Here is a 22,922-nt window from a genome sequence, read left to right on the forward strand (position 1 = left end):
GAGGAAAGTCGAGATCCACAAAGTTAAAGTTTTATAATCATCCGCGCTACATCAGCAAAGAACAGATGAATTATAAGAGGGATTCCGATGTTCTCATTTCAGCAGTCGTTCGAGAAATTGTGTTTTATGTTCAATTTAAATTCCTGCGTTTAATCTGTTGCATCGCTTCTTTAGTTAGACAGCGACATTAGAAAAGGGAGGAAATGTTTTATCGGCAAAGGATAGACTAATAAAATTGTCACCTTTATTTGTTAAAATATTAGAAATAATTGGAAATACACACCTGCACGCATGGCGACACTTTAGAACTCCTAAAATGTAAGTGGGTTAAATTGAATTTGGATAAATGAAATATGAGCTGAATAGAGTCGGAAAATGAAAGCTTAAAATTGTGAAGTCGTTAATATGCGCCTCTGTAAAGATTCATATTTTTGTCAAATTTAAAAATCCAAATCCAATTAAAATGGGCCCGCCTTTACGAATATTTCATCTTTTAATGCAACGACTTACTCCCTTAGCTTGAACTAAATATCTCATCGCATCCTGTCACGTTTATTTAAAACAGGATGATAACAGAAATTATTATTATTGTGGTGTCCTTATAAAAAATCGTTTGGGTTTTTTTGCGCAATCGAGCCTGAGCGCTGATCGCAACAGCTTCCACAAAACTGAGAATTCAATGAAGAAGTTATGAGAAAATGCATCATTTCTCGTGTGCCTCGCTCTCTCTTGGGGATTGGAAAAGTCTGAATTTGAAGAATAAATTTCAGAGAAAGTGTTTAGCAAAGGATCGATTTAAAAGTTTTATTTGTAAACATTAAATATTTCTTTCTCTCTAAAGTTTTTTGAATTCGGCACCAAATGCGTTACAGAAGTTGTAAGTACACCATGATGCCAAAGATGTAGGCCTATATCACACACTCATGGACCTCTTCATATAAGATGGGATTTTTCAGTTCCAAAACGTGTTAAATTATAACTAGCTAGACGCTTATAAGACATAAAACATAGACAACGTGCTCAGCATGAAACTTGGATGGTTTGAAATCGTTTAAATTGCACCATGCTTAGTGTAGCTCTTGGCAATAGAAATAATAAATATATAGAAACGTTTATATTCAACAGCAACAATACTTACAGCACATACAAACAAGGAATGTCTGACAGTTTTACAAACACCATGGGTCCCTCATTTTCTATACAGATGAAATATTTTTCCACATATGCGTCATACATAAAAGGAGTGCCATAACTACGAATCAGTATCAAATCTAGCAGACTACATAGTGTCCGGTATATATTATATATAGACATCACCTCAGCAAGTGCCTATAAAAGAAAAAGGAAAAGGGGAGGGAGGAAAAAAAGAAACTAAATCATGCGTTGTCTTTTCTGGATGCTTTTGGGATCCTGTCAGAAACACATAGGCACGAGTCAAAAGAGAAAAGAAAATTAAATATTTTCATTATAACAAACTTTTTACACATGTTATAAACCGATGCATTGGAGGCATCACATAATCTATCATAATATACAGTGTGTGTGCGTGGGTTTATATATTTCTATATAAATGGAATATATTACATCTGAGTATGCTGAATCAGTAGAGCCGAGGTTAAACAAACAGTAAATGATTGCAAGACCAAGTTAAATTTGATGACAGTTTGTCCGCCGGAGAGCATTAACCAGTGATAATTCAGTTGTTTGGCACAAACAAAAGAGAGAAAAGGGGGAAAAAATCAAGGCCCGCACAGCCATTAGACTTTGTCTTTTTTTCCCTCGTGTTACTTTTTCACGAATTCATATTCATAATGTGGTTGTTCTGTTAGCATATGGAGCTTGCAAATATTCAGAAATAACAACTTTAAAAATCGGTCAAGTCTGACACAAATAGTCTTTTGGAAGTTCTTTGAGGTTCGCCATTGAGTCAGACTCAGAAAGGTAGGGTGTCGAGGAAAAGTTTGTCAATTATTGCTGGCGGAGGGACTAGGTCTTCTAGCTTTAGGTAAAAGATACGCTGCAGACCTTGGGTACAGAGTGTGCGCAGTTCTGGGAGCTTTCCTAAGAGTTTTGACAAGTAGTTGGGACGATTCAAGCCGCCGCCATTGAATGTCACTTGATCTTTGAGGCAGTTGACGATCTTGTTTTGGAGATCCTCGACTCTCTTGGGTTCCTTAAGTCCGTGTCGCTCTGAAAAATACAATTAACAAAGAAAAAACAGGCACGGATAAATAATCTATGATACGTCAACCCTCTCATTTTTCATAAGCGTTGTGAACCATCCAGTGTTCATAAATGCACCGTCGCCTTTACTCACCTGTTACCATGGCCAGTGCTGCGATGCAGGAAAAAGCTGAGATGTCTATATTCATACTCTGCAAGTTGGAAGAAAACTCCACGATGGCGTCTACCCACTCTCCAAATCCACGGACGCACTGTAGTCTGTGTAAAACCACTCCATTACAAAAAATAAGCTTTCCTTCCACTGGGTTGGACCTGCAGTTATTAACAAAATGTCATTAATTATGCTTGGTAATAAATGTGGATTCAAGAGCCTTCTAATTATTGGGCGGCTAATAAAGCCAAAAGCAATGAAGCTTGAAGGAGGGACTGATGATTATCTAAAGCCTAAATTGTTTTATTTAGTAATTACTCAGTCTCACCTGTATGCCAGCCGTAGGACAAAAAGTTCAAGGAAGGCGGATTCAAAGAGGAGATCTTGATCTTGCTTCGGTAGATCAGAAAAGCCAGGGATCTTCTCCGCCCAGCCTCGGATGATCTCCATGGAGCCCGTCAGGAGATCATAGAACTGCTGGATATGCTGAGTGTTGTCTCCAGTCATTTGGTAGTCAGGGTTAGCCTGGAACTGGAATTTAATTTAAACAGCGCCTTAATGAGGTCCTTTAAAATATATAATCCGTGAAATTGCAAATGCCCATTTCCAAGAAGGAGAGAAAGATTTTTTTTAACCGTTGAATTCATGTCTCCTTTTTATTAAGTTCAGCATCTCAGTGCAGCTCACTTAAAATATGTCACATTAAAAGGCTGGCAAAGTTTGGAATTCAGCGATGTATTACAGAAAACTTTCAGGGTAATAAATTTAGTCCTAAAGCAGGACTAAATTAAAGGGGTCGCCAGTCTCGTTTTATCTGCTTTCTCTGAATAATATTTAACTCTTCTTTTTTTTTTCAAATGTTCTGTGAGTGTGTGACTTTTTATTTCTGGGATTATTAGAGTCACTTACTCTGGAGTAGTCCAAAGCGGACATGGAGGGATTGGAGTCCACATGGGCCCTAACAAGTGCGCTTATGAGGCTGACCGGCGGCGAGGGAGGGGAAGGCTCTTGGGGACTTTTGGGTTTGGATGGTAGGCGTCCTCTTCGACCTTTTAGATTATCCGTTCGGACAACTGCAAAATATATAAAGATATGTGATTTAGATAAATCATCAATATACAAACTCCAGCTGGTGTGCGTAAATACCTATTAGTGGATAAATTCACAACCCAGTACTGCATTACGCACGTTTCCCAGTGTGTCAGATGAAAAATATTAACCACCGGGACAGAAATAATTGAATGCATAGCCCAAACGTACCTTCTCTCACCATTCCGACGACAAGGCACTTCTGGAAACGGCAGAACTGGCAACGGTTTCTTCGGCGTTTGTCAACAGGACAGTTTTTATTTGCTAAACACACGTATTTTGCATTTTTCTGTACGGTGCGCTGAAAAGAGAGAGAGGGGAAAAAAACACACAGTCAACTTTCGGGCCCATTTCCAAGGTTACACAATTCTAACGCACAACTTGAAGGGGAAATGCAAGGATGAAAACAATATAATATAATTTATATTGAATGTTTTGAATTGTGCTGTATGAACCAATAATAATAAGAGAAGCTCAGCAAATACGCATTAGTGGTGTTGGTTATTATTTCTTTTCATTCGATGTCACGTCTGTGTGGACAAGTATGACTGCCATGTGGTTCTTTTTTGTATGCGCACTCACACTTGTATTAAAGTCGGGTTTAGTGTTATTGTGTTGCCTTTGATTTATTTGGTTTTTAAGTAACTGAGCAGCATTTAACACACTGCGCTGTGAATAATAATGACAGAATGTCTCGCTGACGTAAAAAACAGTAACACGCATTCATTGTTGCTGTCATTTCAGCCCACCTTGAAAAATCCTTTGCAACCCTCGCAGGTTCTCACTCCATAATGTTGGCAGGCTGCGTTGTCCCCACATACCGCACACAGACCTTCGTTTGACGGAGATCCTCGGGACGGGGGCGATGGCACTTGGCTGTCCATCAGCTGGTGCCCGTGGCTGAGCTGCAGCGAGTGAGGAAAGGCCAGGCCAGACTGTTTCCGTATAGCGCTGGGCACCGCAAAACTCTGGCCGTCCGGGCCGCGGTGTGCGCCCGGGTTGTCGTGGTTCATGGACACGTGCAGCGGCCCGTCGAACCGCATCTGACAGCTGGAAACAGGAGTACCGGGCGGGGACTGTTTGAAGGAGAAGAGCGAAAGCCTTGACACCGGATTCTTGCGCTGGTCTATCATATGAGACGTGGCCGCAACATAGTTCTGGTGGAAACTGTGGAGGGAGCCAGGGTCCTCCCACATGTGATTAGGCTGAACCTGGAAGTTTGGCGTACTTGGGGCGTGAGGCGAGGAGGGTTTGAAATACATAGGCCCAGAGTGAGCCATCATTTCCTCAGACTGGGGTGGCAGGTGGCTCTGCTGATGGTAACTGTGCATCTGAATGTCCTCCACTTTGATAGAGGACTGCTCTCCGGAGTGGGGCATCTGATAGAGACAGGGCGGTTTAACGTCGTAACTGGTGTTATAGTTGTCCATGAATGTACTGAAACTTGGTAGAGAAGTAGTAGCTGTGATCTCAGTGTTGGTCAAGTCCATGCTAAACTTAACAAATTCGGGTGTTAAGAAGTCGCAGCTGTATTCTCCTGCGGTGTGGTAGCTGTAGCTCTGGGAAGCTGGACTGGCTCCTTGAGGTGATGATCCATACTGAGCCTGAACGCAGGGCATGGCTGAAAACCAGACGGGTGCAAACAAATTAGAATTTTTCACATAAATGTTTAAACTGAGAGGGAAAGTTTTATATATCAATGTAAAATTATATGAAATGTCCACAGCAAAAACTACACTAATTTAAACAAGTGTGGGATTTCAGGTAAAAATAAAACTTTAGCACATAAATGTTTCCCATCCTACCTCAAGTCTTCTGACAGTTTTCCGGTGACACTTGAAATGGGTAATGTCAGGAGCTGTTGTGTGGGTGTCGGGATAGAAGAATGCGACTCTGTTCTGGTTCTTCCCCTAATAAAACACAAAGCTTTGGAGTTACTAGATTATACAATAAAACAATCTCTCTAAAAGGAGAGATCACACATTGGTTAAGCATAAGTCTATTTGCGCGCAAACCATACCCCGTTTCCAAACGTGCAGAGCATGTTACAACATTTTATTCAGTGTTCTAATGAATATGAACAACATGCTATAGAAACCAAACCACAAGTATTTCTTTTCTTTTGTTAAGATGCTGGTTCGACGTGAACAGACCAACTTTGCGCACTTGACACTAGTAAAAACTTGTCTAAAAAGCAGAAAGCTGAAATGTGGCATTAAATGACAGTCACATCTGAATAGTCTCAGTCAAACTTAATTGCGTGCAATTTCAATTTAAGGATAGAAAAAAGACTTCGATTTAAAAAAAAAGATTTCAATGCCTCGGAGAAGCCGGACAGGACGAGCGAATTCGGAGATTATGTTGCAAGAAAAGAATGAATGAATCTTACCTCTTTCACATCAGGATCGTGACTTTCTGTCCATGCGATAAGCATGTAGGTGGTATTCATCAATTTTAGTAAAAGCTCCAAATCACGAGCGTAGGTACAAGCAATGCCAAGCAGGGAAGTGAGTCCGCGCACCAACAGCGACACGAGCTTCGACTATCCAGTCTGGCCAATGTGGCTTTGTTTATGTGAGCTCTAGATACCCTGGCCCACGTGTTTCAGTGCGCAACGTCATCGGCGTCGACACCGACGCGGACCAATCTCCTCGGGAGCTTTCTCAAGCCCCAATTTTTCTGGTGAGTATGTTTGTCTTGTGGTATGTGTTCTGTGTTGCTTCCCACATGGACATTAGCAGAGATGTAGTGGAGGATAAACCCACCTAAACTCAGTTCAGACACCTTGGTGTTTGCACAGGGCTTACGTCATGCTTGTTTTAAGCTGACATGAGTCTATGTGATATGATTTCGATGTATTTGCCACAAATCTCTAAAGTAAATGATGCACGTTTCCGATGGACTGGTGCTGTCACTGTTGTTTTCCTCACTGTTCTGGCATGCGGGAATAGTATTTACAATCGGGGAAAGTTCATTTACTACCATGCACTACTCCAAAAAAAATGAAGGTACACTCCAGGGTTGCAGCAGGCCAATATGTAGCCAAGTGTGCGGTGTATTTTTGTGGCATTAAAACAAACGTACACACACCCCTAAGTAGAAACACGTCTCCTTACTAGCACTGAGTTTATGCATGGCCCGGTTGTCGGTATTTGAATGTGAAATTAAGATGAGTGTACACCGGGACACATATTAGGCACAGTTATGTCACAACGTCACAATGCTAGACTCACTGTAGTTGTATGAAATAGCCCTAATGAAGCAGGGGTCAATATTATTCTTTGTTATCTTCTGACAGGATTTCTGTAGGCTATTTCAATTGTGTTCCAAATTTAGACCTCAGATGGGGTGGGGTCTGCGAGGTGGGCTGCCTATTCATAGCGCTGGTAGCGCTTGTGTGTGTGTGTGCGAGAGAGAGAGCTTCTGTAGGAGGAAGGGGGGATAATTAGCGGGCCCGTAGCCAGTTGTCATGGGGGACCCAAAACAGGGAAACGTGATAGCAGCGCGCAGAATAAGAGTGACGCAGAAAACGCTCAAGTTGACGCGGTCGCCAAAATAATCTGCTGGCCTTATTGTTCTGCAGCGATGGAATAACTGATCTTCGCCTAATCTTACACCAACACCTTGTAGCCAGTCGAGTTGGCCTAAATCTTTCTAGATGTACGCAGGCTTGGGAACCAGGCCCAAGAGAGCGAGCAGAAAGTGCATTCGCAGAGATGTGGCTCCACACGCCACAGCCAGCATCTCGCCGCATGCAGCATCATATGTTATTGCTGTTGGACTGCTGCTTTATTACATGAACCACAGAACAACCATCAGTCTTGAAGCTGTTTTATGTACTGCCCCGTACTCACAGCACACACAATAAGAGTGCGCAAGAAGAGGGGTGGGGGAAAGAAAACTGTATATCATGGTTACACTCACCTCTAGAGGACACTATTGTTCGCCAGCCATACATCACAAAGCTGCTGTTTCTTACAATTAACCTTTTAATTAACCTAACCCCATTAAGACTGTGTGGTCACGCCCAGTCGTTTTCAGGTGGACTATAAGACGGGATTTGTAAATTACAGTTTCCCCACACTGAACTGTGGATATCCGGAAGTAAAATATTGTTCGACTTGCATAGATTATGGCGCTTTTCACATTGTACTGACCCAGTCTTGTGTCATCATGATTTCGGCTCATTAAACAACAGTTATCCTACAGCCATGTAAATATATTTACATAAAGTGGAATATGTGACCAACCTCCACAAAAAACACAAAAACTATTTTGACTTAAAACGCTGATGACAGGACGCCGCTTGGTTTTTATTGACTGGTAACAATTTTCCATTTAAAATTAAGCTCAGTTAGCGTTTAATTGGCCGTTTTACCGAAGAGTAATTAACTTCCTATTTATGTGCACAGTTAATTGGCAGTCTGATGTGAATCTGACGGGTTAGTTGTAATCATACGGAAGATTATATGTTTAGGTTTGTTTGTAGAAATGCCAGAATGTGTAGCTTTGACTCTCTCTCTCGCTTTTATCACCGTGGGAGCCCCCATTATTAATTTCTCCCCGGGTGCAATCGAAAACTCTGTGGGAAATGCGTTTTATTAGTAGAAGAGACACTCTCGTCATCTCAAGGTCAAAGGATACCATATGAGTCTCAGTTACAGTCAGACCAGGATCTGCCAGCTCCCCGGGGATTCGACCCTGAGTGCGAGGAGGGATGCGAACAGTGAGCCCCACTTGATTTGGTCTCCATCATGAGTGTGGTTGTTATTAGCAACAGGCCCAGCGCAAAGAAACTTCAGAGTCGAATTTTTTTGTTTTAATTTTTTTTTTTTGACAAGTCGGTTCAAATTAACATCTTTACGTCCAGCAAGTATTCTTCACTATTTAGCTTTTGGGCGACTTGATATAGTCTATTCCTTTTCCCCTTCTCTGGAGATGTAACGTTCACATATAGTAGATGGATTTCAGGTATGGACCAAACTGACCATGTGGTGCAGTCTTCTCAGATACTGTGCAGCTCCATTTGACACATTTTAAGAGCTTTATTAACAACATTTGCATTTCAGTATAATACATTACAGCTTTGCTGCTGTGATTGGTTAATAAAGAGGATTAAAAAAAAAAGTGGTCATTTTCAGCAGTGAAATATGTGTTCAGATACCTGCAAAAGAAGTACATGGCATTTTAGCACAATGAAAAGTACAGGCTACTCTTCTACAAGTGTTTAACAAGTGAAGCATTTATGTGAAGCGGAAGGAAACAAAGTGCATTTACTAAAGTACTGTAGTAAAATTCTGACTTACATGCATACTTATTTCTTACTGCCAGCTGCAGTGGAGAACACTGTACTGTTTTACTGCACAACATTTACAGGTCAGCTATAATAAAAGATTTAACAGAAGAAGATTTTTCATGCAAAACAAGGTCAGCTCTCAAATACGAATATGTGTTCTAATTTAAGCAGCAAAATAAAATATAGGGACAATAGGTACAATTATCATCAATATCAGCAGTTTTGTTCAATACTTTCTTGGGCATGGAATAACTTAATTGGACTGAACATTTTTTACCTTTTTTGTGCTATTTTTACTTAAGAAGCAACACTTCCTGAGCTGTTTGTAACATGCAAATGACACTTTTGTTGTAGATGGTTATTGCTTTGGCATAAGTCGTCCCACATTTACCGTTTAACAAGATGAATTTCTTTTGCTTCTTAGCAATCATATTAGATATGACATATGTTTGTTTATGAAATAACCTACAGAATAACAACACCGTTTCCCTCTAACACTATGCAGCATGTGAAGTTGCAGAAAATTGTGAAAACTCCATGAAACACCACTTTCTCATTATTGTATTGAGCACATAAGCTACTCAAATTAAGAATAAGTGGGAACTGAGAAAGAGGCTTCCACTTTTTAAAGACCTAATCGTCGCCCCATCTTTAAATTGCATTGTCTTTTTTTGTGAAATTGGATTTAAATTAGAAAAGAAGTTGCGCCGTTCTCCTTAAACTGCAGCCTAGATAGTTTGCAAAATCTCCCGGTCGCTTCTACAAACCTCATTTCATCTCAAAGCACTGGCAGGTATCAAACTTTCTGAGAATTGAACAGCCAGACCCTGAAGGCATCCCTTTGCTCAGTGTCTTCTTTCCATTTCTAGATTCCCACTTTACAAGCTTAAATGTCTACTTAATATGCTTTAATGCCTGCTCTTTAGAGCCAGGGTGCACTTCATCACTTTTATACACCTTTATATAACACACTGTTAACTAGCAATGCCTTATGGAACAGCTTGTCTTGCAGCTGGAAGGCTCCTCCATGGCATGATGGAGGTACCTGTTCACCATTCACAATGAGACAGTAAAATGGGAATAGAAGCCTCTGCATACTGCTGCTGTCTATATCAGTCAACGATGAATATTCATGAATCACAGTGTCATGACATGCTCTGTAATTGGCAGCAACATTAGTAATGACACTGCTGGTATCAATTCCCTGCATATTCATGTGGTGGGGCAATATTTCCTCGTGGTGCTGGGTTTTTTTTCTTTTTTTTCAATCCTCCTGAAAGTGAAAATGTATTCCGAAGCTGCAGGTGTCCCTGGTTTCACAATCAATTGCTGGCTGGATTGTGCCCCAGTGAAAATCAGACAAACCATTAGTTTCTTTGTCAGTTTCTTTGATTAATAATATATCTGAATTATGAAAGGTTGAGAGGACGCTAAATATTGTAAAGTGAATTTCTTTCTAATAGTTATGAATGTGGACCTTAAAGACTCCTATATACCATGTCAGTGCCACTGGCTATTGGACTTTTAAAAGATCATTGATATAAAGCGTTGATTACTCTTGCCTTAAAAGTAACAAACCCAGATCATTTATTTTTGTAGATCACTAATAAGCATATGCGCTCTGCTTCAAACAATTTTTTATTCCATCCGATCCGTTTGAGGTTTGATTAGATTTTACAGTTTTCACAGGCACGCTCCTCCGATAGGCCAGACAGTGCGGCAGATTTCTTTGTGTACTGGAATTTGCTGCGATTCCATTTCGGCCCCACCAAAGTGTCCTAGAATGGATAATGAGGGAATTGGATAAAGCTTTGCATAAGCTGGAAGGCTTTCCCCTCTAAGTAGCTGGAGGAGAGGATTTTTCCTCTCATGGGTTCAGTTTGCCATGAACCGTCCAAACTGTGTTGTGAGGAGGCAGACCTGTTTCTCCACAAACAGGAAAGGCTGCATTAGTCATGTATCGAGTGATAAAGAAGTATTCAGATCGCTGTGGAAGAAAAAGTAAAAGTACCATTATCAGTTAACAAGTACAATGCATATTTTTAGTCTTACTACTAAGCGAATGTATCTCTGTATATGAGTCTCTCTGCATTTCTCCATGACTGTTCATCACATTTGGTGGATGTATTCCTGAGGAACAAAATAAATGCGGTGTTGAGCTTGAAGGTTTTTTAGTTCAGTGTGCACGAAGCATTTAGCATTTAAATCTCATAACCGCGCACTCTACCTCTTTAAATTGCCTGAGTCTCAGCACAACATCTCAGATACATGCACAACATGTGGGAAACACTGAAAATGTGGCATCGTATCATCAAACCACTCACCGCGGCACTGTGTAAGTTTGTGACCACTTTAGTGTGTCATTATTAACTATCAGCTATAGTTTTTCTTTTAAATTATATTTTGTTTGTTTTTCAAAGTGAACACAGTTATGTATTGAACAAGCACTTTATGAGTAACAAAAAAGTAGCAAGCTAAGTTTCTATATACAGATAATTGAGACATCTATTTTTCACCAAGAAGACAACCCCACTGTGGGTTAAATACCTGGGACTCATTTGAGAACAGAGGAAGACTCTGATTTCATAAATAAGTCCAGTTGGTTTCTTTTTGAGCACATAAATTATTATAACCTGGATGATGGAAAACCTGCAAAGACATTCAGATGCTGTTTTTTTTTTATGTCAAATATTTGGGAACTAACTATCCACCCATCTACCTGTCCAGTTCAGGGGCTCTGGAGCCTATACTAACTGTCATAGGGGAAAAAGGTTAAACAGACCCCAGGAGAGATTTCCAGTATATTGAAGAGCTAACACTAACTATGTATTATATTTTACAAGTTTATGGAGTGTTTTATGTACAGGCAATAAGAAACTATGACTGTAAAGTCTGCACAGTGGAATAAAAATATCATTTCTCCTGTTAAAGCAGGCAGATTACAAGTCCCTCACATTTCTTTTTAAATACAGTAATTGTGTAAATGTACTTAATTACTTTCTACCATTGCACATTTCTTTTATTAAGACTTTGGAGTTTGTGCAACCTAAGAAAAGTTCCAATCCATAAATTCCATGTGCAATTTACCTACCACACAACGCCTGCAGTATGCAGTTTGTTTAAGCAATGGATTGCTTAGGCCACTGTACACCGCAAAGCTCGTTGCTGATTTTTCTTCTTTTTTTTCTGTTGCTCACCAACTGAGCTGTATCTGGGCATTACAGGAGGAGGTAGCAGTAATGGGAACTGCTGTCAGTGCAAGGAGGCGGCTTGTTTTCATTTTATGGCCCTACTGCACTGACAGAATAGAGAAAAAAAACATGTGAGATTCAGTGTTGCAAAGCAATGAGTAGTGTTGTTAACAAAGTCTTATTAGTATAAAAAGGATGCTTCAGATTGCGTTTGTTGAATAAAATTTCAGCGTGGATTTAAAGACGGTACTTGTAACTTAATTTCACTCGGTGTTGCACAGACCTTAAACGTGTTCATTAACAACAGGTGACTAAGCAAAAGTTAGTTTCCATTCTGTTCACTATTACCTGCTGCATATTATTTGTAACAAATGGTTGATGGTGCCTCCATAATGTGGACGTGTCTCACAGTTGCAGTGAACTTGAGAGCGAATGCCATTTGTCTTCTTCTGCTTTGCTTATTTTAGATAATCCAGCTCTATCATCATCATCATCATCATCAGTCTTGCAATTAGTCAAGTTTGCTTGTTAACATGTCTCAGCGTTGTCCGTCTGCTCGCCACATGCAGATTCTGTGATTAATCTCGAAAGACACTATTTTGAAATGTTATTGGGAGTGGAATATAAATAAGCATGTGATGTATTGTTTTTTATTGTTTGATGGTGTCTGACAGCTTTGTCACAGAAAATACATGGCTTCTTTTTCCTAAATCCATCACAAGGAATATAAAGACATATGCATAATAATGAAACACATTTATTAATGTGTACTGTCCCCTGGAGTCATATGACAATGAAATGGATGGCTGGATTTCTTTTGCATGGATGCTATAGGCCTGAGTGTTGCATGTGAAGGTGGCTGAACAGGTAAAAGGGGGACTGAACAGATAGAAGAAGAACCCCATCGAGAGGACTCAGGGGAATCAGAGAGATGAGATAAAATCCAACAAGTGATTATTTAAGGGGTCCTAACTGCTCATTACAACCTCATAGTCAGATTGATTTACGCTTTTTTAAAATTCTGAATGTATTTGCATAAGTTTCTGTATGCCATAAAAAGTGCTGCTATATACTTTTACATTTTTTTCTTATTGTAAGAAAAAGCTTTAAAAATCCTTTAAATATCTTTACAATCATTGATCTGACTGCAATTCTAGTGTTACAATAAACCAGCCTAAAAAATGCATAAAAGCAGGAATTACCCCTAATAATAATAATAATCTCTATCACAAGTCTGCCTTGAAATGGGTGTGCTATATGTTTATGCAAAGCCTGGAAAGGCTCATAGCCGTATTAAAAACACATCAACAGGTCAAACAGTTCATTTGGGTGACATGTACATTTGGACACTGGGGATAATTTTAAATTAAACCCATGCACACCATCCTGCCCCTGTAAGTAAATTTTAAGAGACAGTATTGAGACGTAAACAGCACAGGTGTGTTTGTTTTTAAATCTGGGATTTATTGACACTGAGAAAAAAAACAGGAAAATCCCACCTTATCTTGGTTCCCAATATTTTCTGCTCCAACTTCTTTAGTAAAAAAAAGAAAAAAAAAATCCAATTTTCCCTTGTGTACAGGGATCTGTATCGGGGTTTTACAGGCAAAAGTAATAAAAACAAATAAATCCCAGTTTTTTCTTACAGTACCAGCACAATATTTTCTGTGAGGAGCTTTCCGAAAGGATTTTTCATGGCAGAGTCTTGTTCAGCCTCTGTTTGCAACTGCAAATGGGTATTCTCCATCCTGATGTTGCATAACCTCCTTGCCATTGTGGTGGAGCTGCTTTCCAAGCTGCCTCTCTGGGGCTTCCTCTGTAAGATGCTTCACATGTCTGCTAGAAAGTGTAGAGCAGCAGTACGTTTGAACTGGAAGGATTTCTCCCCTTCACACGTCTACGGGCTTTAGTCCAGTCACCAAAAAAAGAAATGAAAACTCTTTTGTTCTCTTCCAGTAAGGGCGTGCATCCTCATGTGGTTACCATTACATACCAAATCAATTATCTATGCTGCTGGTGAGAGGCTTCTTAAATATGTTTTGCCCCTTTATTTGCCCTGGTTGTCTATTGGCAGTGAAGAGGGGGGTTTCAAACCCTTTCTTCTAATCCTCAGTTATTCTTCCTTTCTTCTTTTCAAAACTGGGATTTATCGACCATCTGGGACAGCAAAGAAGCTTCTAATGGGCAAAGCAAAGAGCGATTTCACTGTTAAAAATGCTATGAAAGTCATATGACTTCCTTCGGTGTTTAAAAACATGCATATGTTCTCTAGGTTTCTTTTTTTTTTTTTAAAGTTTTGTTCTTTTTAAATGTGGTCTCAGAATATGCGGTTGCTCTTTGTGCTTCATGCTGTCATAGTGGTAGAAATGATTGTTGTTTTTAACCAATGGAATATGTATGGCCCCACAATATTGTTCTCGTCATGAATATTACAGTGGAAAGTTGTGCATATGCGAATAGCATCTTGATCCATTCTAAAGATTTGGGACAGTAAGTATCCAAATGTTGATGTGTTTCCTTGGCTCCCATTGTCAGATCTCAAAACTGCCCCTGTGCAGGGAGACGATTTCTCATCAGGCACTAGCAGCCGGAGCACCAAGCTCATTCACGGAGGAGTCCGATATCTACAGAAAGCCATCATGAAATTGGATTACAAACAGGTAAATGCTTCATTTTTTCTCCGCAGCTGACACTTATCCGCAGAATTCCTGGTCCCTCTGGTCATATTGCTTTATTTACCCCCCTATGTTCATTTTTCATTCACGGGAAGCAGTGACATGTTTGCCTTGAATGACTGCCTGCCTGGAATTTTCTGAAGTTGTTTTAAAGGATTCTTACAACTTAGCAGACCTCTGTTGCTATCACACTGTAAATTAATTCAGGAAATTATCTCTCAGTAATAGGTGAAACAAGGCTTATGTACCCTCTTTTGCTATAAGTTGTTTAAGACGAGTCACCCAGGTTCAAAGTAAAATGTCACAATTTTCTGTTACGTTTCAGTCTTTGCGATATCTCATTATTCTAAGCCTGTGTTTTCTTTAGGAGCCTTATTTTGTTATCTGTATGAACATATGAGGATGCTGGAGGTGAGCAGCAGAAGAGACCAATTAGTGTGATTGGAGGAAACACAGCTGCCTAGTCAGCAGCTCAACAGTAAAATGCAGCCTGTGCTACACAGGGCAAATTAAAGCAACGGTATTTGGGAGCCGGTAGCTTGAACCTTCAGCTTGTATATTTACCCTTAAAACATATGATCTTATCCAGTTTTTCCAAAAAGACTGTGCACCAAAAAAGGTGATATTATTTTGTTAAAGGAATAACTTTTCTGATAACAGTGAACTGCCATAAATCACTGATGTCATCAGATGAAATACTTGCCCATGTGTTGTTTCATCTACTTCTTCCAAATAAATTACATTAAATTAAGGTTATGATTAAAATTTGATGAAACTATTCAATTAATTAATTTTTAAGCAAACATGATCAAGACTGATCAAAACAAAGAAGGTAAACCTTTCCCTCAATAAAGCCGTGGAGTCGAAAAGATGTAGAAGTTCGGCCGATTGGAAGAAAACTTTATAGTCACCTTTGGGTTTGAAGGCTCATTGAAGTGTAAGGTAAAGGAAGAGTAGACCATGGCATCTCTGCTCCATCTCGCCTTTGCTCTCTCTCAGACTTGGTTGAACTCAGAGGCCTTGATTTGATTGGTGCAGCCTTGAATCATAAGCTTTAATTGCACCTGACATTTAAAGCTTCTCTCTGGTATTTAAAGCAGTGTACAGGTGTGGTTCATTACTGAGAGGGGGATAGGAGATTTTCTGATTTCTCTTTCATTGCCAGGCCGTGGCACCTTCTTAACTCATCATGCTGCCTGTCACCATCGCCGAACCCCTCCCTCGTTTGCACAAAGCCATACCTAGCCCAACTAACATCAGTCAAAGAGTTCAAGACTATGATAAAATGAAGTCTTTTTTAGTGCTGTCCTAGAGGAAAATGCAGACAGAGGGGATAAAAGAATGTGACTATGTAGTAACAAGTCATCCTCTGCACATATCAGCCATGGAAATGCTTTATTTTTTCCACTAATGCTGCAAGGTGCTGATTCTCTTAATCCACCAGACTCAAGACAGACAAGCTGTGGGAGCCACTGTTTATTGCTCAAAGCCTCTAATCATGAAATCTTTCTTTGAGCAGTATATAGTGTGCTGTGCACATTACTATGCACTGTTAAAGTGTATGCATCACTTTCACTTGTAATGTTAAAAATTATAGCACTTATCACAGCTGGAGATGCTGATAGCAGCAATCTGACTGCAAATTGTAGAACCCTAAGTCTGTCCTGTTTTGTGTGCTTTAAAAAGTTATTTTTTTCTTGTCTTATGAGAAAAACAAGTTTGTAGAAAACACATTTAAGAATTCAACTTTGATAACAACTGATTTTCTGTATTAGCAGTAAAAAAAATTATTTTATTTTACATATATATACACATGGTGCTAAATTGTATGTTGTGCATTAACATTCATTTTAAGTAGTGTAGCTGTACAGCGGATGTTTTTATTCGTTTGTGTGTAATATAGTTAAATATATTGTGTTTTACACAGCTGTGTAATTGCTGTCTATGTGAGCGTAAACAAATTAGAAACAACATTTAAAAAAAACAAACCAGAAAAAAAGCAGAAAATAGCCAGTAGCCATCGCGTTCCTACCAGTCCCAGGATCCATCTATCTCCGGGCTATATGTGCCTGGTGTTGGCATCAGAAAAACAAAGCATATGTTGATTGTTAGCCAGGGTGTACATAGCATGTCCCATTCACTCAAGGTCTCCCTTGTAGCTTCAAACTCCCAACTTTGTTTCTCTAGGCTATCTGTCAGACTTCATTTAGCATTTGAGGATATGTGGATTCCCATGTACTGCAAAAAGGCAACATACTTCTGAGGGAATATGGCCACTATCTGAGCAGTGATCTGTCAACCTTATTCATTTAGCAGAAGTAAGTAGGAGAGGGGGGTATTATACATGAGCTATTTATATTTGTTCAGTTTTATACCAGTGTGTTTTTCTTCTTTTACCTCTAGAAAGCAGAGAATCTGAAACGCATCAGAGTATTTACTTAATAACTGTTTATAATAATTGTTATGTTAATAAGATTTAAAATTTAGCCATAGTGTTTATCATAGACACTCTTTTTCTTTGATCACAAACATTGCACCATTTACATGTATTTAATTTTTCCTCGAGCTGTCTTTTCCACCTCTTTTCCCATAAACAACTGGGTACATTATGGCAGTGACATTTTCTGTCCTGACCTTCTTCAATGGGGATTGGGTTTTGACTGCTTGGGTTCATCTCCCCGGGATTTTTCAAGCCATCATTGCCAGATAGTTTCAACAAATAGACATTCCTTACCCTAAGAAAATGTTGTATTGGCAAAAATATAATTTAGTACGAAATGATTTTTTTTTTACTTCATACACATAAATCACATGGACAAGGGATCGTAAACTCTAACCATTCAGCAGCAAGAGTTTTTCAAATATTTAAAAGCGGCGCTTCACCTTTGCTTTTTTTCATAAAAATCCGACTAGTCAACAGCAGCACAAGTATTTAAAATATTAGATTACCGTGCCTAATAATTTTCACATTTCTGGTGTGTGTTGAAACTTTTTTTCTCCCATATTACGGAAATATTTTTCTCTTGTTGTCTGCTCAACTCTGCCCTTCTTCTTTCTGCTAAAGGAGTAATTGACAAAAGAATCTGGGATAATAACTCTATCTCCTGCTGTACCTGTAACAATTTAATTGGACAAGTCAGCCCAGCCAAGCATCTCTGGCTCTATGACTGGAAGACATGAAATTCATTGTCATTATTGTCCCTGTCATTTTGCAGCATTTTGTCCAGCCGCAGAGTTCCTCTCACTCCACTGAGTTTTGTACCTCCAGGAGGCTGGAACGACTGGTGGTGTGAGCCGAGCGGAAGTAGGGGCACGATGGGAGGGAGGGAACAAGAAAGAGGGCGGGGGTGGGCTCCTGTCCTCCAGCGAGCTTTGATGCTCATTTAGCTCTCCTCTGTCGTTCGGCCATTTGGGCTTTTAATTGCTGATGATAATAATTATCATCATCATTATTGTTATCATCTTCACTGTGCCGGGTTATCATACCCATGCTATGCCGCTCATTCATAAATCCTGGTTCCGTGATCTTACTAATCCTTGAATTCCTGACATTTAGTGTAGTATTAATTCTCCTGTTTCTTTACCCAGTGCCAATCTGTGACAGGCCCCACAACAGAGAGCTGTGAATCACGGGTTCAAAGGTCACTACAAGGCTCAGCAATCATCGAGGATCAGACGCTGCCTACCGGTGCCAAACCTCTCTCAAGTCTTAGCCGCTTGTGTGTGTGCATGCGTGTGCATGCGTGTGCTCATACACCACCGGTGGCATAAGTTTGCTAACCACATACTATAATGGTCACATTCACCCTACAGAGATGAAGAAGTGGATTCTATGGTCTTCCTAATACATCATGGCAGGGTGCATACTCTTGTATGTAATTCATTCTAAAATGTGGCCTTTAAATCTGTTGTTGTTGGGTCTTTTTTTTTCTTTTTTCTTTTTTTTACTTTTTCCCTTCATTTTATTTATTTATTTTCCGTAGTGAGGGAATGGCTTCCAGCATGCTGTAGCATTAAGCAGAGCCCACCAGCTAGCTAGCCTCAAGTCGCTCAAACGTAAAATAAATCAGGGCACAAAGGACCCTGCTCATTCCTGCAAAGTAGCAACATTTTCCCTGGCCAACAATGAGGACTTGAACTTCCTTGGCAATAACAAATAGAAAGAAAGTCACCCGAGACACCAACATTAAAAGTGATTAATCATCTCTATTCTCTCTTTACTTTTGAACCAAGGGATTGTCCAGCAATAAATCTTCAAAGATGTACATAAGAATCACTTCCTAATGAAACTGGGCTTTGTTCATTTGTCACCTTTTAGACCCTTTCATTTAAATTACAAAACTTGTGACCTTGTGACTCTGAATATAGATCTCTGGTATTTTAGAGCTGAAGAGGGATTAATCCATAAATCTTGATACTTGATTTCTCTCTTCATTAAAAGGATTCTGCCAACGGATCTTCTTCTAGAAAGGAAGATCAGCTGCTGTCAAGATTTGTTTACCGTCATATTGACATATTGAAAAATGTGATTATTAGGAGGAGACGTGACCGTTTTCACTGATCACTGCTCTCTTTTAAAATGAAGCCTGCTGAAGTTGTGCACACAAAACTATTAAAGTAATCTTAATGAAATGTTCAAAAGACAGGAATAACTATTATGTACTACACAAGAGGCACACTCTCAAACAACCATTTTTTTTAGCTCCTCAGCACTCTTTGTATATTCAAGGCATCAGTGCGTCTATTCCTTGCATTCCCTTCCTTTTCCCGAGGAGCGGTTACCCTTCCCAGCGTAGGAGAGGAGAGGGGAGGGGCTGCCGGGGCCCCACACTCAGGCCAAAGGGCCACTGTGGCTTTAAGTGTGCTCCTTGTGTGGCCAGAGCAGCCATCGCACTGATGCAAAGTGACAGGGACAGATGTGACATATCGGTTCCGACACACTTCCATACCACCAGTCACAGGCTTGGGGTGACTCACATCCCCCTGCTCTGGTCCTGTCCCCCCGCTGCAGGACAACACAACGATGCTCGAATGAACCTCGCCATCGCCCTCACTGCTGCCAGGTATGGGGCTGCCATAGCCAATTACACTGAAGTGGTGCACCTACTGGAGAGGGCAGACCCTCAGACGGGGAAGGAGAGGGTCTGCGGAGCGCACTGCAGGGATGTGATCACAGGTAAATCCAACAAAAGCCGCTTCCTTCCTTCCTGCCTCACTCTATTCCCACTCTCTCTAGCCCTCACAACAGGGTTCCTCCCAGCGCCTCTTACTCAGTGCTAGTTTGCACATAGTCATTGCACATCTAATGCAGGGGCTTTTAATATTTTATAAGCGTTTTATGGTGTAGAGGACTGCTTCAGATCTTGTAGGGAGGAACATAAGACAGAATTAGCGTACTCCAAATGGCCTTACTTACCTTTTAAATGTCATGCATAGGGCTGGCTTTGGAAGAATAAAGCAGTTAAGGGTAAAAGATGGTATTCTGAAACATTTCATGAATAACCAAGATTTGAGGATCTCAACACATGACCACCCCCTGATGTTTTAAAAGATGGAAGTGTGCTCTTGGAGGAGATGTCTCACTTTAATAATGTGAGAGGAGGGCCTCACATAGGGAGGGCTCAGACTGAAAGGATAATAAAAACAGTTTTGTCATCAGTTCTTTTTTCTTTGTCTTTTATTTTTTCTTCTTTTTTTTCTCACTCACAGAGATATGAATTTCTGGCTTGTGAACGCAGTCATTCCTGGTCTTTTCTTCGCTTCTCTTAGCAGTGGCAGCATCACGCATCAAATTTTTAAAGGTAGTTTGTCATTCAGCTTGTTGCCAAAACAGATCATTTGCTATCCTCATGGTATCTTTTGATATGCATCCCATTATATACTGTAGCTCGTCAACATCAAGCATCACATTAACAAACATTTCCCTTCCACAATTTCAAAAGACCCTCAGTCACTGCCACTGAGCTACTCTGTGACACAAAGAGGCAAGAGGGAAATTAGGTATGTCTGTTTCCTATTAATTACAATCCTGGGAAGTCTCCCATGGACACACTCGAGCCACTCTATTACGGAGAGAGGGGGGCGTTCGCTGATAAATTAATAATCCGGCTTGTCACCAGCCACAGATGAATAGCCCCTGGTGATTGATGCTGTTTTCTTTCATAGGGCAGGAATTTGATGTCAGAGCCAAATGTGTTATCAATGCCACGGGACCTTTTACGGACGCGCTGTGGAAAATGGATGATCAGAAGAACCCCGACATCTGTCAGCCCAGTGCCGGGGTGCACATCGTCATCCCGGCTATTACAGGTAACTAACGGTAGACCCCTACGTCTCTGTCACTATCCTCCTGTATCACCTGCTCCTCAGCACTGCCGTCTCATCAGTTCATTAGTTAGCTGCAGTAGAAACTCCTCAGCCTCTGGCCACAACAGCCAGGCTCTGTCTGGCAGCTCTGCCTGTATGTCTAGCTCAGAGCAGGTGTTTAGTCCAAATGGGAACTTCAGCTCGGGAGTGTCACAGCTTCATGTAATCACTGTGTTAACTGCAAGAGAAGACTTACATTTCTCTTCAAACATCATCTATTCTTGCTGAGATTGCATCTCAATTTTTGATTGGATTCCTTTCTCTTTTGGGTCGGACTGAGATTTCTGCTTTCTTGTTGATGCATGTTATTTGTGTTGGTAAGGAATGAAGGCTACTCCTGTGACACAGCCTTCCCCCTCAGCTATTCCTGTGTTAAATTGAGTCAGTGCCATGTGCATGTGTTTTAAACAGGGCAATATGTGTACCCTGCGTTGAGGCTACGGGAGCAGCGACTGGAATTGAAACCAGCTGAATTAATCTCCTGGAAACAGCACTGACAGGAGCCTGATTATGGGGTGTCCCTTCAACCAGCCCGGCCCGCTTGTGCCCTCCCCTCTCCAGCAGACCAAAGGTTAATGCAGTCTCCTTGTTTGTTCCCCTCCCTAGCCGCTCGCCCTCTCATGCACACAACACTCATGCACCTCCAGACTTGACAGCATAAAACTCCAAGACGCCGTCGCATCATCTTCTATCTGACCTGGGGAGCGGATGCCCAAACACACCATCGCATAGCAAGTCATCTCTGGAGAGGATATCAGTGTCTGAATTACATCCTCAACTAACTCGGCAACCACAGCCAGGAAATGGAAGGTGATTTTTTTTTCCATAAAAACTTACCATTCTTCACCTGATGCCTATTTTTGTTTTTGTTTTCTTTTTTAATATCTTCAACAAATATCAAAGTTTTACTGAACTGCAGCCCAATACATGTAAGGGACAGCTGTGATGTAAGGTATAATTAATGCAACAACCAACATAACATTTCTCCCAGGTAAAAAAAAGAAAAAAAGAAAAGAAAGTCATCACTGCGCACTTACACTTGCGGCACTATAGCCGGGACGTTTGAATCAGACCTAATTCATAACACCCATTTATGATAATAAATACACGTCCAACGATCCCCACCCCCCCCCCCAGCATCCACCCAACCACCCTCTCTGATTTACAAATAGCTGATAGAGCAAGCAGCTGACAGAAATAAATGAGCTAATCTGATGGCTGTGTAGGACTTCCACCAGATATTAATTCATCAGGAGGCCACAGAGTACAGACAGATACAAATTCCTGTTTTAATTATGTATGGGAGCTGTGCTGGAAGCTGGAGACACCTCCAATACTAAGGCTATTTCTCAGAGCAACTTTATGAACCCTTTTGATTCCATCGTTATTTTGTTTTCCTTTAGATATAATACATGTCCCTGCTGTTTTCCCCAAACACTCAAGACCAAATAGATTTTTCCCCTTCATAGCAGTGCTTTCACATGAGACATTTGATAATGAACAAGTGGAAAAATAACCTTTGCCACATTAAATTATATTGTTTTCGATTTGCAATTTTTATGAGGCCTTCCTGGAGCCTGTTTGATGTATTTTGTTCCCACTCGGAGCCTCAAATGGCCCTTGCCGACTGGCAGGCTTATCAAAACCCACGAAGGTTTTATTGAATGAGTGACCAGTGGGTATCTAAACAGAATGCAGGGTTATTGATTTTGGAGAAGTGGTCTAATTGTTTCTAGTAGACAAGGGCTTGTCCCGATTATTTGATTGATTAGTTTGATACTGGTCAGCCTCCTCATCCTCCTTCCCTGGCCAGTTAATAGCACTGTAATCCCAATACACTGCTGTATTTCTAATCCATCATCATTATCATGGCTGTACTCAGCACAAGATTAGTCCATGAGGGTTTTTTCTTTTTTTGCATTCCTCAATATTAGCTCTGCCTTCTATATGCTAAAGAAAAAACTCAGATA

At 40.5% G+C, this 22,922-nt stretch overlaps 2 protein-coding genes across 3 annotated transcripts in view; one reads left to right on the forward strand and one right to left on the reverse strand.

Moving 5' to 3' along the window:
* Positions 1 to 21,970, forward strand: part of LOC120731156 — a 102,548-nt gene extending 80,578 nt beyond the window's left edge. The window contains exons 5-8 of one of the 2 annotated variants that reach the window (XM_040028019.1): positions 14,447 to 14,571; positions 18,175 to 19,762; positions 20,752 to 20,895; positions 21,559 to 21,970. In XM_040028019.1, coding sequence (XP_039883953.1) covers positions 19,213 to 19,762; positions 20,752 to 20,895; positions 21,559 to 21,605 — 741 coding nt within the window. In that variant the 5' untranslated portion in view covers positions 14,447 to 14,571; positions 18,175 to 19,212 and the 3' untranslated portion in view covers positions 21,606 to 21,970. Of the gene's footprint in view, positions 1 to 14,446; positions 14,572 to 17,886; positions 19,763 to 20,751; positions 20,896 to 21,558 lie in introns of those variants that run through there. The other variant, XM_040028020.1, reaches the window with a different exon arrangement.
* On the reverse strand, positions 779 to 5,967 carry nr4a2a (nuclear receptor subfamily 4, group A, member 2a). Its single transcript, XM_040028018.1, has 8 exons — positions 5,814 to 5,967; positions 5,230 to 5,334; positions 4,174 to 5,045; positions 3,596 to 3,725; positions 3,245 to 3,408; positions 2,664 to 2,866; positions 2,318 to 2,496; positions 779 to 2,190 (listed from the first exon to the last, which is right to left on the reverse strand). Exons 3-8 carry the CDS (start codon positions 5,041 to 5,043, stop codon positions 1,934 to 1,936), a joined length of 1,803 nt encoding a protein of 600 aa, XP_039883952.1. The 5' UTR covers positions 5,044 to 5,045; positions 5,230 to 5,334; positions 5,814 to 5,967; the 3' UTR covers positions 779 to 1,933.
* Positions 21,971 to 22,922: the final 952 nt, after the last annotated feature.

Source organism: Simochromis diagramma, unplaced genomic scaffold (genome assembly GCF_900408965.1).
Source record: "Simochromis diagramma unplaced genomic scaffold, fSimDia1.1 OVJJ01000343.1, whole genome shotgun sequence".
NCBI classification, from domain to species: domain Eukaryota; kingdom Metazoa; phylum Chordata; class Actinopteri; order Cichliformes; family Cichlidae; genus Simochromis; species Simochromis diagramma.

Coding starts and splice junctions, on each gene's coding strand:
- nr4a2a (XM_040028018.1), bottom strand. CDS start 5,043: ATGCCCTGCGTTCAGGCTCAGTATGGATCATCACCTCAAGGAGCCAGT. Junction 3,409..3,595: donor CGTCGGAATGGTGAGAGAAG/GTACGTTTGGGC, acceptor TATATTTTGCAG/TTGTCCGAACGGATAATCTA. Junction 2,867..3,244: donor CCGCTTTGGACTACTCCAGA/GTAAGTGACTCT, acceptor ATTAAATTCCAG/TTCCAGGCTAACCCTGACTA.